Raw genomic sequence first — 17541 nt, 5'->3', positions numbered from 1 at the left:
ACCCTGACTACGACTACACAAACTAGTGCACCCTGACTACGACTACACAAACTAGTGCAACCTGACTGCGACTACACAAAGTAGTGCAACCTCACTACGACTACACAAAATAGTGCACCCTGACTACGACTACACAAACTAGTGCACCCTGACTACAACTACACAAACTAGTGCACCCTGACTATGACTACACAAACTAGTGCAACCTCACTACGACTACACAAACTAGTGCACCCTGACTACGACTACACAAACTAGTGCACCCTGACTACAACTACACAAACTAGTGCACCCTGACTATGACTACACAAACTAGTGCAACCTCACTACGACTACACAAACTAGTGCAACCTCACTACGACTACACAAACTAGTGCACCCTGACTACGACTACACAAACTAGTGCAACCTGACTACAACTACACAAACTAGTGCAACCTGACTACAACTACACAAACTAGTGCAACCTGACTGTGACTACACAAACTAGTGCAACCTCACTACAACTACACAAACTAGTGCACCCTGACTATGACTACACAAACTAGTGCAACCTGACTACGACTACACAAACTAGTGCACCCTCACTATGACTACACAAACTAGTGCAACCTGACTACAACTACACAAACTAGTGCAACCTAACTACGACTATACACACTAGTGCAACCTGACTACGACTACACAAACTAGTGCAACCTCACTACAACTACACAAACTAGTGCAACCTGACTACGACTACACAAACTAGTGCAACCTAACTACGACTACACAAACTAGTGCAACCTGACTACGACTACACAAACTAGTGCAACCTGACTCCGACTACACAAACTAGTCCAACCTCACTACAACTACACAAACTAGTGCACCCTGATTACAACTACACAAACTAGTGCACCCTGACTACAACTACACAAACTAGTGCAACCTGACTATGACTACACAAACTAGTGCAACCTGACTACAACTACACAAACTAGTGCACCCTGACTACGACTACACAAACTAGTGCACCCTGACTACGACTACACAAACTAGTGCACCCTGACTACAACTACACAAACTAGTGCACCCTGACTACAACTACACAAACTAGTGCAACCTGACTATGACTACACAAACTAGTGCAACCTGACTACAACTACACAAACTAGTGCACCCTGACTACGACTACACAAACTAGTGCACCCTGACTACGACTACACAAACTAGTGCAACCTGACTACAACTACACAAACTAGTGCAACCTGACTACAACTACACAGACTAGTGCAACCTGACTACGACTACACAAACGAGTGCAACCTCACTACAACTACAAAAACTAGTGCACCCTGACTACGACTACACAAACTAGTGCATCCTGACTACGACTACACAAACTAGTGCAACCTGACTACGACTACACAAACTAGTGCAACCTGACTACAACTACACAAACTAGTGCAACCTGACTATGACTACACAGACTAGTGCAACCTGACTACGACTACACAAACTAGTGCAACCTCACTACAACTACACAAACTAGTGCACCCTGACTACGACTACACAAACTAGTGCAACCTCACTACAACTACACAAACTAGTGCACCCTGACTACGACTACACAAACTAGTACAACCTACCTGACTACGACTACACATGTCACAAACTAGTGCAACAAGACTATGACTACACAAACTAGTGCAACCTGACTACGACTACACAAACTAGTGCTACCTGACTATGACTACACAAACTAGTGCAACCTGACTATGACTACACAAACTAGTGCAACCTGACTACGACTACACACACTAGTGCAACCTCACTACAACTACACAAACTAGTGCACCCTGACTACAACTACACAAACTAGTGCAACCTGACTATGACAACACAAACTAGTACAACCTACCTGACTACAACTACACAAACTAGTGCAACCTGACTATGACTACACAATCTAGTTCAACAAGACTATGACTACACAAACTAGTGCAACCTTACTACAACTACACAAACTAGTGCACCCTGACTATAACTACACAAACTAGTGCGACCTGACTATGACAACACAAACTAGTACAACCTACCTGACTACGACTACACATGTCACAAACTAGTGCAACAAGACTATGACTACACAAACTAGTACAACCTGACTACGACTACACAAACTTATAAGCTTGGAAAGAAAGTTATATAGAACATGAGGAAACTAAAGTAAAACTTCTATGTGATACCAGATTATTGCAAATTCTGAACTACAGGAAGTCCAGATGTAATTTATAGAAACAGCTTTCACTTGCAGATGAATGAAAATTGTATTTGTATGTTTCCAGCTCTTGTGGGTTCTGCTTGGTGCCACCTTCCTCGGTCTTGTGTGCCAGAGGCTGGCCATTCGGCTCGGTGTGGTAACTGGTAGAGATCTGGCTCAGATTTGCCGTTCCTATTATCCAAAGGTAAGGTCAGCCTCACCGGTCACATTATATAATGTTTTCTTCTCTAGTCACACCTAAAGATACAGTTACAGTTCTATTGGTTTCCAGTTATCAGAGAGCAGTGTATTGTGGGACTAGGTCAGATGGCTCTTGCCCAGATTGAGAACCGGTAGGTCACATGACAGTGGGGTGGAGCCAAAATACTGTCTATTTCAAAGGGCAACCAGCAGAAAAGAGCTTTGGATCTGAATAGAGAAAAAGACCTGAAATAATTTAAAATCAATGCAAAAATGAACATAATGCATTTGCAGAGTTATATACTGGGATATTTGTATTCTAGATGCAGAATGCTCCCTAACGTTATGCCGCCCCCCCCCCCCCCCTCATTCTTCTCATTGTGCTGGTATATGATCCATATTCTTTGCATCCTCTGTGTCTCAGGCCCCGCGCTGGTTGCTGTGGATTTTAGTGGAAATAGCTATTATTGGGTCAGATATGCAGGAAGTCATTGGTACCGCCATTGCATTTAGCCTTCTGTCAGCTGGACGGTAAGATCCCCATTTATCTACATGTATGTATACAGTGCTGTATAGAGTCAGGTAGGTAGAGAGACACTTCTACTTATCTAGATCCGGCATTAATGAGTACTGAATTATCAAATATTCTGGAATTGCTGTCATAATCAGGGGAGGTTCTCACTTTAAGGAATTAATATGGCTGGTACTGTTGGGGGGCTCTATGGCTGGTACTGTTGGGGGGCTCTATGGCTCGTACTGTTGCGGGTTCTCTGTGGCTGGTACTGTTGCGGGGCTTTGTGGCTGGTACTGTTGGGGGGCTCTGTGGCTGGTACTGTTGGGGGGCTCTATGGCTGGTACTGTTGGGGGGCTCTATGGCTGGTACTGTTGGGGGGCTCTATGGCTGGTACTTTTGAGGGGCTCTATGGCTGGTACTGTTGGGGGGCTCTATGGCTGGTACTGTTGCAGGACTCTGTGGCTGGTACTGTTGGGGGGCTCTGTGGCTGGTACTTTTGGGGGGCTCTTTGGCTGGTACTATTGGGGGGCTGTGTGACTAGTACTGTACGGGGCTGAACGCCTGGTACTGTTGGGGGCTCTGTGTCTGTAACTGTTGGGGGCTCTGTGTCTGTAACTGTTGGGGGCTCTGTGGCTGGTACTATTGTGGGCTGTGTGACTGGTACTGTAGGGGACTGAATGTCTGATACTGTTCGGGGCTCTATGGCTGGTATATTTGGGGGCTCAGAGGCAGTTTTTTTTGGGGGGGGATCTGTGGCTGATATTGTTGGGAGGGCTCTGTAGATGGTACTATTGTGGGGCTGTGTGACTGGTATTTTAGGGGGCTGTATGGCTGGTATAGTTGGGGGCTTTGTGGCTGGTACTATTGGGGGCTGTGTGACTGGTAATGTAGGGGGCTCTGTAGCTTGTACTGTTGAGAGGTCTGTTGCTGGTGTTGTTCGGGGGCTTTGAGGCTGATATTGTTGGGGGGGCTACTGTTAAGGGCCCTTTGGCTGCCTCTATTATGGGGGCCCTGAGAATGGTATGGTCATGAATACCTTGTGGATGTCTTATAGGGCTCTGTGGCTGTGGCTGTTATGTGGACCTGGAGTTGTTACTGGCGGCTGGTACTATTATGAGGGCACTGTAGCTGATATTGTTCTGCGGTTTTTTAGCAGTTAATGTTAGGGGGTCCTGTGATTTATTTTTTTCTGTTATGGTGGTCTTTAGCTGTTAATGTTAGGAGGGTCTGTGGCTGTTACTGGCATGGGGGTCCTGTGACTGGTATTATTATGGGGTTTTATGCCTGGCCTTGTACTGTTATGGGGGTTTTATGCCCGGCCTTGTACTGTTGTGAGGGTCTTTCAAGTGGTACTATTATGAGGGTTATTGTTAGGAGGGTCTTACGGCTAGGCTGTGTAATATCTTGACACCCTGAGGATCACTCTTGTGTCTGGCAGGATTCCTCTGTGGGGCGGCGTCCTCATCACCATCATTGACACCCTATTCTTCCTCTTCCTGGATAAATATGGTGAGATTTTGGAGTATAATTCAGATTATGTGCCTGATACAGATGATGTCATCGTGCAGTGTCTGACATCATCAGTCCTATCACTGTTTCCCCATTAACCTCTTCCGTCTCTATGTTTATCGCAGGACTCAGGAAACTGGAAGCTTTCTTTGCATTACTCATTACTATAATGGCCGTAACGTTTGGCTATGAGGTGAGGATGGGAGTAATAGAGGGACAAGGCCTAGCTATCCCCGTGTTCTGCTGTTTTCCTCCTGTGTCAGCCCTGTAGCTGACAGCAGCCATTCTTTGTCACAGAGTCACCCAGGCTCCATAGAAATGCATGGGCCCTGCAGTCTCCTCCATTTGTAGTAACTGATTCCCTGTCCTGGTTGCAGTATGTGGTGGTCCGTCCTGACCAGAGGGAGGTGATAAAGGGCATGTTCTACCCGTACTGTTCTGGCTGCGGATCTGAAGAGTTACTCCAAGCTGTTGGCATCATTGGCGCGATCATCATGCCGCACAACATATACCTGCACTCCTCCCTCGTCAAGGTAAAGTCTGTGCACATTAGTCAGATAAAGTGGCACCGTGGTTGGCACTCCCGCCTTCCATCACTAGGGTCCTGGGTTGGCACTATGTGCCGGGGGGAAGGGGGGGCCTGTAAATTCTACACAATTACATTGCATCCTATGTTCCATGACTCCTTTCCAAAAACAGAAGTCCTGCAGCGCTTATATACAGTTGTGTTCCAAATTATTCAACCCCCAATGCTATAAAGGGTTTTAGGGAATTTAGTGTACATTTGTAATAGTGTTCAGAATGAAATCTTACAAGGACTTTTTAAAGAACCAAATGCAACTAAAATGACATCAATTGTTTTTGTAATACAGTATTAAATGGTTTTTTTGTGACTTCTTCATTGACACAATTATTTAACCCCTTAAAGACTACCACTCTTAGGAACAGAGGTTCATTCAAGTGTTTTCGATCAGGTATTGAAAACACCTGTGGATGTCAAGGAGCAGCAATCAAGCATAATAAGCACCAATTAGGCAGATGTAAAAGGACTGTGATACTCGGCTCCTTCTAGACATTTACTGGTGTGTTTACAAACATGGTGAAGTCAAGAGAATGGTCCAGGAAGACAAGAGAAGAGGTGATTTCTCTTCACAGGAAGGGCAATGGCTATAAGAAGATTGCAAAGATGTTAAACAAACCAAGAGACACCATAGGAAGCATCATTCGCAAATTCAAGGCAAAGGGCACTGTTGAAACGCTACCTGGTCGTGGCAGAAAGAAGATGCTGACTCCGACTGCTGTGCGCTACCTGAAGCGCAAAGTGGAGAAAAGTCCCCGTGTGACTGCTGAGGAACTGAAAAAGGATGTGTCAGATGTGGGCACTGAAGTTTCCGCTCAGACTATAAGGCGCACACTGCGTAATGAAGGCCTCCATGCCAGAACTCCCAGGCGCACCCCCTTGCTGTCTCCAAAGAATAAGAAGAGTCGACTGCAGTATGCCAAAAGTCACGTGGACAAACCACAAAAGTTTTGGGATAGTGTTCTGTGGACTGATGAAACAAAATTAGAACAGTTTGGGCCCATGGATCAACGCTATGTTTGGAGGAGGAAGAACAAGGCCTATGAAGAAAAGAACACCTTGCCTACTGTGAAGCATGGCGGGGGGTCAATCATGCTTTGGGGCTGTTTTGCTTCTACAGGTACAGGGAAGGTTCAGCGTGTGCAAGGTACCATGAATTCTCTTCAGTACCAGGAGATATTGGATGAAAATGTGATGCAGTCCGTCACAAACCTGAGGCTTGTGAGACGTTGGACCTTCCAACAGGACAATGATCCCAAGCATACCTCCAAGTCCACTAGAGCATGGCTGCAGATTAGAGGCTGGAACATTGTGAAGTGGCCATCGCAGTCACCAGACTTAAATCCGATTGAGAACCTCTGGTGGGACTTAAAGAAAGCAGTTGCAGCGCGCAAGCCTAAGAATGTGACTGAACTGGAGGCTTTTGCCCATGAAGAATGGGCGAAGATACCCGTAGATCGCTGCAAGACACTTGTGTCAAGCTATGCTTCACGTGTAAAAGCTGTTATAACTGGAAAAGGATGTTGTACTAAGTACTCAGATTGAATGTCACTTGGGGGTTGAATAAAACTGATAATGATGTGAGCACAGAAAAGACATTTGTGGTTATTTCATTATAAATGTTATGTTATATTTGTCTGACTTACAAGGGCCTCTGTGATTTAATTGTAAACAAGATGACTGAAATGATGAAAATCCATGTCAAACTGGGGCCAAAACACTCAATTTCAGTGGGGGTTGAATAATTTTGAAAACAACTGTAGTGTGCTAAGTAATAGTCCTTTGATCCGGCAATCCCAGGGTCTGATCGATGCCGGATTATCAAATGGACAGAGAAGTCCTATCATAAACTCTGCTGCCAGGTTATGAATGGCTGCAGTCCTCTGCTCCTGGTACAGAGTCATCCTGATCATATTGCAGTTCATATAGAAGAGGCTGAATGGAGAAGTAACAAGGATTAGATTTATTACATTCCCCTTATTTATCATCCATTTTCCGTTGGTGCAATAAACTGATAATTCATATCTGTCACCATGAAGTCATCTGCAAATACCTAGTGCTGCCGAGCTGCTGTATCTAAGCACATCCTGTGTGATACTTCTGCTGAGCTGCTGTATCTAAGCCATCTTGTGTGATACTGTCTGCTGAGCTGCTGTATCTAATCCCATCATGTGTGATACTGTCTGCTGAGCCACTGTATCTAAGCCCATTCTGCATGATACTTCTGCTAAACTGCTGTATCTAAGCCATCTTGTGTGATACTTCTTCTGGCCTCTTGTATCTAAGCCCATCCTGTGTGATACTCCTGTTGAGCTGCTGTATCTAAGCCTATTCTGCATGATACTCCTGTTGAGCTGCTGTATCTAATCCTATCCTGTGTGATACTGTCTGCTGAGCTACTGTATCTAAGCCTATCCTGTGTGATACTGTCTGCTGAGATGCCGTATCCAAGCCTATCTAAGGTAATACTGTCTGCTAAACTGCTGTATCTAAGCATATCCTGTGGATACTGCCTGCTGAGCTGCTGTATCTAAGCCTATCTTTTGTGATACTATCTGTGGTTCTGGTGTATCTAATGCTATCGTGTGATACTCTCTGCTGAGCTGGTGTATCTAAGTCTGTCATGTATGATATTGTCTTCTAAGCTGGTGTATCTAAGCCTGTCATGTGTGATACTGCCGTTGAGCTGCTGTATCTAAGCCTATCATTATGTGTAATAGTGTCAGGGACCTTCACACCACTACAACCCCCATCGTGTAAGGATCTGGCTCTCATCATATCGCACCCCCAGCGTCTGTATCCGGTATATACGCTGTATACAGGTCTCTGAGTTCGGTTGTGACTGTCTCTGCTCCTCTTCTTCCTCCACAGTCTCGGGATATAGACCGTAAGAAAAAGCAGGAGGTGCGAGAGGCTAACATGTACTTCCTGATAGAGTCCACCATTGCGCTGCTCGTCTCCTTCATCATCAACCTCTTCGTCATGGCCGTGTTTGCAGAAGCTTTTTACAAGAAGACCAACCAGGACGCGGTGAGCACATCCTCCACGAATCAGACTTGTGCATTAGTGGAATTGTAGACATTCAGGTGGTAAGAGGCCCTGGGACCCAAGGATTAGCAGAAGCGTCACTGCTCAGAAGGGCCACAGGTTTCAATGGTAAAATTCTTTCTGCCCGCAGCCACCACTAGAGGGACCTCCATATAGCATTTAATGGGACATGTGGCGGTGAGCTCCCCCTAGTGGTGGTACAATGTATGGTTGTGTCCAGAGAAGCAGAGAAAGCCATATACTCTTCCCAGTGTATATCCACAATGCCGTCCGGCCACAGGTTGCCCTTCTTATTCAGTTATTGACATTGTCCCTTTTTCCAGTACGATGTCTGTCTGAACAGCAGCAGCCCTCACGCCGACGTGTTCAAACCCAATAACGAGACCTTATCTGTGGACATCTACAAAGGGGTAAGTGGGAAAATAATTGCACAGTATACATTTAAACTTGCCAATAGCCTTAAAGAGCACGTACCAGCAGGATCAACCCTATTAAACCAGGGTGGATCCTGCTGATTAAAATAATACCTGTATTGTGAAAATATGTTGTGGCATTCCTAAAAAAAAAAAACACTTTAATTCTTCCTGCAGATAAGGGTTTCAGTGCACTCAGGGGCAGGACCTAGCCCCTCAGTGCCCCTCAGCTTTCCAGTGCTGGTCACATCCAGCCCAGTCAAAATTACAATAGCTAGGGACCCTTCAAAACGAGTCCTGCTACCCAACTAATGGAGTCCATGGCAAGGTGTTACGTGACCCTTCTCGACCTCTGCCGAAAGGTTGAGAGGGCTCCTCAGGGGAGGGGCTTATGCAGCCAGTGAGTGTCCTTTAATCAGGCATTTGATAATCATCGGGTTATATTCACACCTGCAGAAAATTACCCCAGTAGACAGATGGAGACTCTGGAGAATGATGCTTTATAAAACCTCTAGCGATTATTTTCTTGCAGAACTCGTTGTGTTGTTTTTCTGTCCGTTTATCCAGAATAATTTATAATCTGCCACCGATTAGATCTTTGCTACATGAAAGGAATGTCGTATCTATCCGCACCCAATGTCTTCTGACGCGGCTTCTCCTCTCTGCACAGGGCATTATTCTTGGCTGCTTCTTCGGCCCCGTCGCCCTCTACATCTGGGCTGTGGGCATCCTGGCTGCAGGGCAGAGCTCCACCATGACTGGAACATACGCCGGGCAGTTTGTCATGGAGGTGACTATATCATTTACTGCAGACGTTTCTTAAGTATATGTAACGTGTATTTTTGCATTGATGACTATGCGCAGGATTGTCCAACAATATGTGATCAGTGGAGTCTAACCCTCAGGACCGCCCGATCTCACCCTCAGAATCTCCACCGATCCCACCCTGGAGACCTCTACTAATCCCACCCATTGGGGCCTTCACCGATCTCACCCTCAGGGCCTCCACCACCTTTAGGGCCTCCACCGATCCAAACCTCGGAACCTCCACAATGCTACCCTTGGGATCTCCACCTATCTCACCTTAGGGGCCCTCCAACAATCCCACCCTCGGGACCACCACCGATCACATCCTCAGGACCTCCAGCGATCATACCCTCGGGAACTCTACCGGTCCCACCTTCAGGAGCTCTACCAGTCCCACACTTGGGACCTCCACCGATCATACCCTCGGGAACTCTACCGGTCCCACCTTCAGGAGCTCTACCAGTCCCACACTTGGGACCTCCACCGATCATACCCTCAGGAAATCTACCGGTCCCATCTTCAGGAGCTCTACCAGTCCCACACTTGGGACCTCCAGCGATCTCACCCTCAGGATCTCAACCTGTCCCACTCTAAAATGATGGGTCATAAAAAAGAGCCACATTATTTCTACTGTCTAGACTAGACATAATTGTAGCAAGGCCCAAGGAAAGTATGAGATCTGTACATCATTTTTAGCCTCTTGGAGGCAAACCATAATGTTCCCATTCAATGACAGTAAACAGAGATCTTGAAAAGCTTGAGGAACTGAAATCCATTAGACTATGGATTGACAGCCTCCTACTGCAGATGCATGCACATTCTTCAGTTTATTTTGGTGTAATCGTTGAGCTGTGATGTCATCCATCTCGGTTCCTCCGTCTTCTTCTCACTTATAACCTCCATATTTTTTCTTTACTCATCCAGGGCTTCTTGAACCTGAAATGGTCTCGCTTTTACCGAGTCCTGTTCACCAGATCCTGTGCCATTATACCCACCATATTTGTGGCCGCTTTTCAGGATGTGGAACATCTGACGACAATGAACGATTTTCTTAATGTTCTGCAAAGCATTTTGGTAATTCAGGATAATAAAGTTTACAGCAGTGAATGGAAATAGCGACATCAGCAAATAATGAGCCGTTCACTGCCTGATGCATCTGCTGTATTATTATTTCTAAAAAATATATATCTGAATAATTCCATAATGAATGCAACTTGTTATATTTTATTTACACAAGTATATTTTTTTTACTTGTTACTTTCTAGCTCCCATTTGCTTTGCTCCCGGTACTGACGTTCACCAGCATGCGCCCACTGATGCACGATTTCACGAATGGCTTGTAGGTTTTACTGGAAATTTAATAGTCACTATTATATCCAAGTTATGTATTTTATTACACTTCAGAGCTGAACTGACTATTCTGCTGGTGGAGTCACTGTGTACAAACATTACATTACTTATCCTGTACTGATCCTGAATTACATCCTGTATTATACTCCAGAGCTGCACTCACTATTCTGCTGGTGCAGTCACTGTGTATATACATTACATTACTTATCCTGTACTGATCCTGAATTACATCCTGTATTATACTCCAGAGCTGCACTCACTATTCTGCTGGTGCAGTCACTGTGTACATACATTACATTACTTATCCTGTACTGATCCTGAATTACATCCTGTATTATACTCCAGAGCTGCACTCACTATTCTGCTGGTGCAGTCACTGTGTACATACATTACATATCCTGTACTGATCCTGAGTTACATCCTGTATTATACTCCAGAGCTGCACTCACAATTCTGCTGGTGCAGTCACTGTGTACATATATTACATTACTTATCCTGTACTGATCCTGAGTTACATCCTGTATTATACTCCAGAGCTGCACTCACTATTCTGCTGCTGGAGTCACTGTGTACATACATTACTTATCCTGTACTGATCCTGAGTTACATCCTGTATTATACTCCAGAGCTGCACTCACTATTCTGCTGGTGCAGTCACTGTGTACATACATTACTTATCCTGTACTGATCCTGAGTTACATCCTGTATTATACTCCAGAGCTGCACTCACTATTCTGCTGGTGCAGTCACTGTGTACATATATTACATTACTTATCCTGTACTGATCCTGAGTTACATCCTGTATTATACTCCAGAGCTGCACTCACTATTCTGCTGGTGCAGTCACTGTGAACATACATTACTTATCCTGTACTGATCCTGAGTTACATCCTGTATTATACTCCAGAGCTGCACTCACTATTCTGCTGGTGCAGACACTGTGTACATACATTACTTATCCTGTACTGATCCTGAGTTACTTCCTGTATTATACTCCAGAGCTGAACTCACTATTCTGTTTTCTGATCTTTCTCCATCTTGTCTCTGCAGAATCAGTAAAGCCATTGCCATTGGCCTCATTGTGCTGATCATCGCTATCAACTTATACTTTGTGGTTGTCTACATCCCGACCCTGGAAAGCATCACGTTGTATGTGGTGGTTGGGGTAATTCTCCTTTTTTATGCAGTGTTTACATTGTACCTGGTGAGTAAAAGGAGTGGGAGAACTGTAATGACAGAAACAGGTTGGGTGGAGTTCTCCTTTAAAGGGGTTATCCAATACTAAGGCCTCTTGCACACAAAAGCTTTTTCTTTCTGTTTATGTTCCGCTTTTTGCATTCCGTATACGGACTGTATACGGAACCATTCATTTTAATGGATCCGCAAAAAACGGAAGGTACTCCGTATGCATTCCGTTTCTGTATTTCTGTTCCAACATAGAACATGTCCTATTATTGGCCGCAAATCATCCGTGGCTCCATTCAAGTCAATATGTTCGCCAAAAAAACGGAATGCATACGGAATACATCTGTATGTATTCCGTATCCGTTCCTTTTTTGCGGAACTTTCTATTGAAAATTGTATGTCCAGCCCAATTTTTTTACGTACTTACTGTTTAAACATTATTGTATGCTTCCATTTCCGTTTGCGATCCGCAAAGAACGGATCACAAATAGAAACCAATTGGAAAAACGGAATGGCAAAATGGAACAGGAACGGAAACACTACTGAAACAAAAAAATGGAAAAAGTGAATGGGTCTGCGATCCCCATGCGCCTGCCCCACGGACGGTGCCCATGCATTGCGGACCACAATTTGCGGTCCACAGCACGGGCTTTACACGTTCGTGTGAATGAGCCCTAACTGATGGAATAACTGACCAAATAACTAACGTGCGAACTCAGCCTAAGGCCTCCTGCACATGGCCGTATTTTTTTTCTGTTTTTATTCCGTTTTTTTGCTTTCCATTTGCGGTCCATATGCGGAACCATTTACTTTAATGGGTCCGCAAAAAAACAACGGAAGGTACTCCGTGTGCATTCCTTTTCCGTATTTCAGTTCCGTTGAAAGATAGAACATGTCCTATTATTGCCCGCAAATCACGTTCCGTGGCTCCATTCAAGTCAATGGGTCCGCAAAAAAAACGGAGTGCATACGGAATGCATCTGTATGTCTTCCGTATCCGTTCCGTTTTTGTGAAGCCATCTATTAAAAATGATTTATGCTCAGCCCAATTTTTTTTATGTACTTACTTACATACGTTTGTGTGCAAGAGGCCTTATTCCCATCTTGGACAATGGGGGCATATCGCAAGAATCTGATGTGCACCTACCCCTAGAACGAAGGTCGCAAAGTGCCGAAGGGCGCACTGCGCATGTGTGGCCGCCCTCCTTTCATTCTTATGGGAGTACGGAAAAAAAAAACGAAGCTGAGTGCTTGACTATTTTCGGAAGTTCCTAGCTCGGCCACGGCTCCTTTCACTTCTACGGGGCTTATGGAAATAACCGAGCCAGCTCTCAGCTATTTTCGGCGCTCTATAGGAATGAATGGAGGGCGGGTGTGCTCTCTGGCACTTTGCAGTATAGGTGCACAGGTGGGACCCATACCTATCAGACATTGGGTGCGTATCCTAGCGATATGCCCCCAATGTCCAAGATGGGAGTACAAATCTCTCTGCTACAATGTATCAGTCCGGGCTGTTCAGCTCACAGAGCATTGTCTAATAGCATAAAGCTCGCGGTGATAACACTAACCATTGTGAACCACATTCCTTCCACAGCTCTGGACCTGCTGTCTTGCCCATGGAGCCCAATTTCTGTCCTGTGGCAGACATGTTCAGTTTTCGTACGGATTACCAGAGGAATACAATAACCTGCCGGGGACCCAGTAGTGAGGTCAGGGACCTCTGGACTGTTCGGGTAAATGTGGATTTATGTCCTAGAGCTCAAGGGTTCGGCTACACAGTGATCTTGGTTGCACGACATCCACCACGCCCAAGGATCGCAGTGAAGCACTGCTAGTATAGAAATGAATGGGGTCGTAGCACAACTTGCACATTTGTCAGGACCCCAGAATTGCTAAAATTCCAGCAGTGTTGGATTTTTTGCGATTCTGGTGTCACTGTTGAGACACATGCAAGTCGTGCTGCAACCCGCTTTGTTCCTATGCTAGCACTGCGATCTTAGGTGTAGCGCCCAATCGTACAACTAACACCGCCATATAGCCGACCACTTAGGAAAAGCAACAAATTCTGATCATGACGTCCATGCAATGATGTTCCAGTGACGCCATCTTGTGGACAATATGTATACTGACGGTGAAACAAGATTCAGAAATCATGGAACCTCGGGGGCCTCCAGTCAGATGATTTTCTCAAGTATTAAACTCCAGTAAAAAAAAAAATCTGGAAAATAGGAGCGACCATCCGGAGGTTGACCCCAGCAACTCCAAAGGAGTTTTAACCAGTTCTGTAAAGACCTGCTTACAGATTTTTTAGGGGTGTTTGTCATGCAGGACCCAGGAGAAATCCAGACTACTGAATACCAGATAAAAGGAAGTTTACTGTGCGTCAAAGTGGGACTAATGTGGTTACAGGACGAGCGAAAATGGAAACATTGGATTTAGGAGATATTTTTGAAAATGCTGCACATCCCATGAGAATAAGTGCACAATGCACAGAGATGCGCCCCTGACCACAGAGCTGTTACAAATTGACATTTTGTACTTTTTAATTTACAGTGGATGGTGGTCCAGGTCCTTATCTTGATCTAATGTGTCGTGGGGACCAAGGGGAAGGGCAGAAGCCATTTTCACCACTTTTGTCTTCCTTGCTTTCACGTACATAATTAGCGCAGAGCGCCGCGGCAGTGCCACCGCCCAAATTACTGTAGAAAAGTAGAGTGTAAAATATTAAAGGGGTATTCCAGTAACAGTAAGTTATCCCCTATACACGTGCTAGATTGGTGGGGGTCCAACTGTTGGGACCTCATCAATCACTATAATGGAGGACCCAAGTCTCCTGTTTGAATGGCGCGGAAGGTGAGCATTAGCGCTGCTGCTCAATTCACTTTCTATGGGACTATATCTAACCCGAGCGAACAGCTCACCCGCCGCTCCTGTCAAATAGAGACTCAGGTCCCCTGTCCTTGTAACCACTGGGTGTCCCTGACTTTGACCCCCCCCCCCCCCCCCACAGTTATAAATATACCCCATCCAGTCGAACGGACAGGATATAAAACTAGAAAAGTAAAAAAAAAACACACATAAAATAATCCCGTAAAAAATAAAATAAAATAACAATCATAAAGGGGGAATTTCCAAGTCAGATTTGCTGAAATCTGCAGTAGCGTAATTTGCACCAAATTTTTCAAACGTTTTGCTCCCCTATCGTAGTGTTAAAAAAGTTGCAAACGATGGCACATACCAGGTGTGCACTGTAATTTGCTACTTTTCATTTCTCTTGCCGTTTTTCAGATATGGGGAGGGGAAGTGGGCGAGGCTTACTGGGAGGGCGTGGCCTCTAGCAGCCCAACAGATTTACACCAGAAATGTGCATGATCGCCGCCTGGTCATACCTGATGGAGATCTGAATAACTGCTGCACGGACTGCCAGGAAATGCGCCAAATTTATTAAGAGGCCTGTGTCTATTTGGAAGCCAAAATTCCAGAGTGCAGAGTGTGATAAGTTCCCCCCATGTGATTGACAGAAAAGTGAAGTAGAAATTATAATTCTTACAAACTATAAACCTAATCTTTCCAAAAAAAAAGTATAAATCATGTAATTGAATAAAAAAAAAATCAGAAGGTAAATAATTTACACTAACAAATGGCTAAACCGCTGTAAAGTTTGGATAAAGGAGAACTCCAGGGACCAAGTATGACACAGGGTCAGGGCCTAGGGATCCAGAGTATGACACAGGGTCAGGGCCTAAGGATCCAGAGTATGACACAGGGGCAGGGCCTAAGGATCCAGAGTATGACACAGGGGCAGGGTCTAAGGATCCAGAGTATGACACAGGGGCAGGGCCTAGGGATCCAGAGTATGACACAGAGTCAGGGCCTAAGGATCCAGAGTATGACGCAGGGTCAGGGCCTAAGGATCCAGAGCATGACACAGAGTCAGGGCCTAAGGATCCAGAGTATGACACAGGGTCAGGGCCTAGGGATCCAGAGTATGACACAGGGTCAGGGCCTAAGGATCCAGAGTATGACACAGGGGCAGGGCCTAAGGATCCAGAGCATTACACAGGGGCAGGGCCTAAGGATCCAGAGTATGACACAGGGTCAGGGCCTAAGGATCCAGAGTATGACACAGGGTCAGGGCCTAAGGATCCAGAGTATGACACAGAGTCAGGGCCTAAGGATCCAGAGTATGACGCAGGGTCAGGGCCTAAGGATCCAGAGCATGACACAGAGTCAGGGCCTAAGGATCCAGAGTATGACACAGGGTCAGGGCCTAGGGATCCAGAGTATGACACAGGGTCAGGGCCTAAGGATCCAGAGTATGACACAGGGGCAGGGCCTAAGGATCCAGAGCATTACACAGGGGCAGGGCCTAAGGATCCAGAGTATGACACAGGGGCAGGGCCTAGGGATCCAGAGTATGACACAGGGTCAGGGCCTAAGGATCCAGAGTATGACGCAGGGTCAGGGCCTAAGGATCCAGAGCATGACACAGAGTCAGGGCCTAAGGATCCAGAGTATGACACAGGGGCAGGGCCTAAGGATCCAGAGTATGACACAGGGGCAGGGCCTAAGGATCCAGAGTACGACACAGGGGCAGGGCGTAAGGATTTGGAGTATGACAAAAGGGCAGGGCCTAAGGATCCAGAGTATGACACAGGGTCAGGGCCTAAGGATCCAGAGTACGACACAGGGGCAGGGCCTAAGGATCCAGAGTATGACACAGGGTCAGGGCCTAAGGATCCAGAGTATGACACAGGGGCAGGGCCTAAGGATCCAGAGTACGACACAGGGTCAGGGCCTAAGGATCCAGAGTATGACAAAAGGGCAGGGTTTAAGGATCCAGAGTATGACACAGGGTCAGGGCCTAGGGATCCAGAGTATGACACAGGGGCAGGGCCTAAGGATCCAGAGTATGACACAGGGGCAGGGCCTAAGGATCCAGAGTATGACACAGAGTCAGGGCCTAGGGATCCAGAGTATGACACAGGGGCAGGGTTTAAGGGGCCAGACTTGATGAGCATGCCCACTACTGGCCCCCATGAATGTGCTGCCACTGACATGGAAGGTACTTCCGCTATAGTGGGGGACATGGTGGTTTGTTTAGTCAAGACAGAGAATAGATGTCTACAGGTGTTTTCCATATCTACCACCGCAGGCTGCCTACTAGTCTATACAGGATGCATATGAGGCCTGTACACAGGGCTGGTCTGTCCTGGGATCTGTCAGGGGGGGAATCTGGACATCATTTTTCGAATTTCAATTTTCATGCAGAAATAAACTACACAACAATGAGTAAGGCCTCTTTTACACTACAGTATGTCGATTTCAGTATTTTGCGTTCCGTTTTTCACGGATCCGTTGTTCCGTTTTTTGTTTCCGTTGTGTTTCCGTTTTTCAATTCCGTTTTTCCGTATGGCATATACAGTATACAGTAATTAGTTACATAGAGAAAATTGGGCTGGGCATCAATAGATGGTTCCGCAAAAAACGGAACGGATACGGAAGACATACGGATGCATTTCCGTATGCATTCCATTTTTTTTGCAGACCCATTGACTTTAATGGAGCCACGGAACGTGATTTGCGGGCAATAATAGGACATGTTCTATCTTTCAACGGAACGGAAAAACGGAAATACGGAAACGGAATGAATACGGAGTACATTCCGTTTTTTTGCGGAACCATTGAA

At 45.8% G+C, this 17541-nt stretch overlaps 1 protein-coding gene across 5 annotated transcripts in view; it reads left to right on the top strand.

The window, feature by feature from the left end:
- The window catches only part of SLC11A1 (solute carrier family 11 member 1), a 42441-nt gene extending 25810 nt beyond the window's left edge, over window positions 1-16631 (top strand). Inside the window, exons 4-16 of one of the 5 annotated variants that reach the window (XR_005780611.1) lie at window positions 2331-2450; window positions 2871-2977; window positions 4399-4469; window positions 4595-4662; window positions 4847-5002; window positions 7921-8079; window positions 8421-8507; window positions 9181-9300; window positions 10242-10391; window positions 10583-10656; window positions 11718-11871; window positions 13447-15817; window positions 16478-16631. Coding sequence is in view for 1 of the 5 variants with exons in the window: in XM_040441273.1 (XP_040297207.1) it covers window positions 2331-2450; window positions 2871-2977; window positions 4399-4469; window positions 4595-4662; window positions 4847-5002; window positions 7921-8079; window positions 8421-8507; window positions 9181-9300; window positions 10242-10391; window positions 10583-10656; window positions 11718-11871; window positions 13447-13557 (1377 nt within the window). In the remaining 4 variants the exon portion in view is untranslated. Of the gene's footprint in view, window positions 1-2330; window positions 2451-2870; window positions 2978-4398; window positions 4470-4594; window positions 4663-4846; window positions 5003-7920; window positions 8080-8420; window positions 8508-9180; window positions 9301-10241; window positions 10392-10582; window positions 10657-11717; window positions 11872-13446; window positions 16044-16082 lie in introns of those variants that run through there. The other 4 variants (XR_005780610.1, XR_005780609.1, XR_005780608.1 and 1 more) reach the window with 4 other exon arrangements.
- Window positions 16632-17541: the final 910 nt, after the last annotated feature.

The sequence above is a fragment of the Bufo bufo genome, chromosome 7, assembly GCF_905171765.1.
Source record: "Bufo bufo chromosome 7, aBufBuf1.1, whole genome shotgun sequence".
Lineage (NCBI taxonomy): Eukaryota > Metazoa > Chordata > Amphibia > Anura > Bufonidae > Bufo > Bufo bufo.
This window is presented reverse-complemented; position numbering and strand designations above follow the sequence as displayed.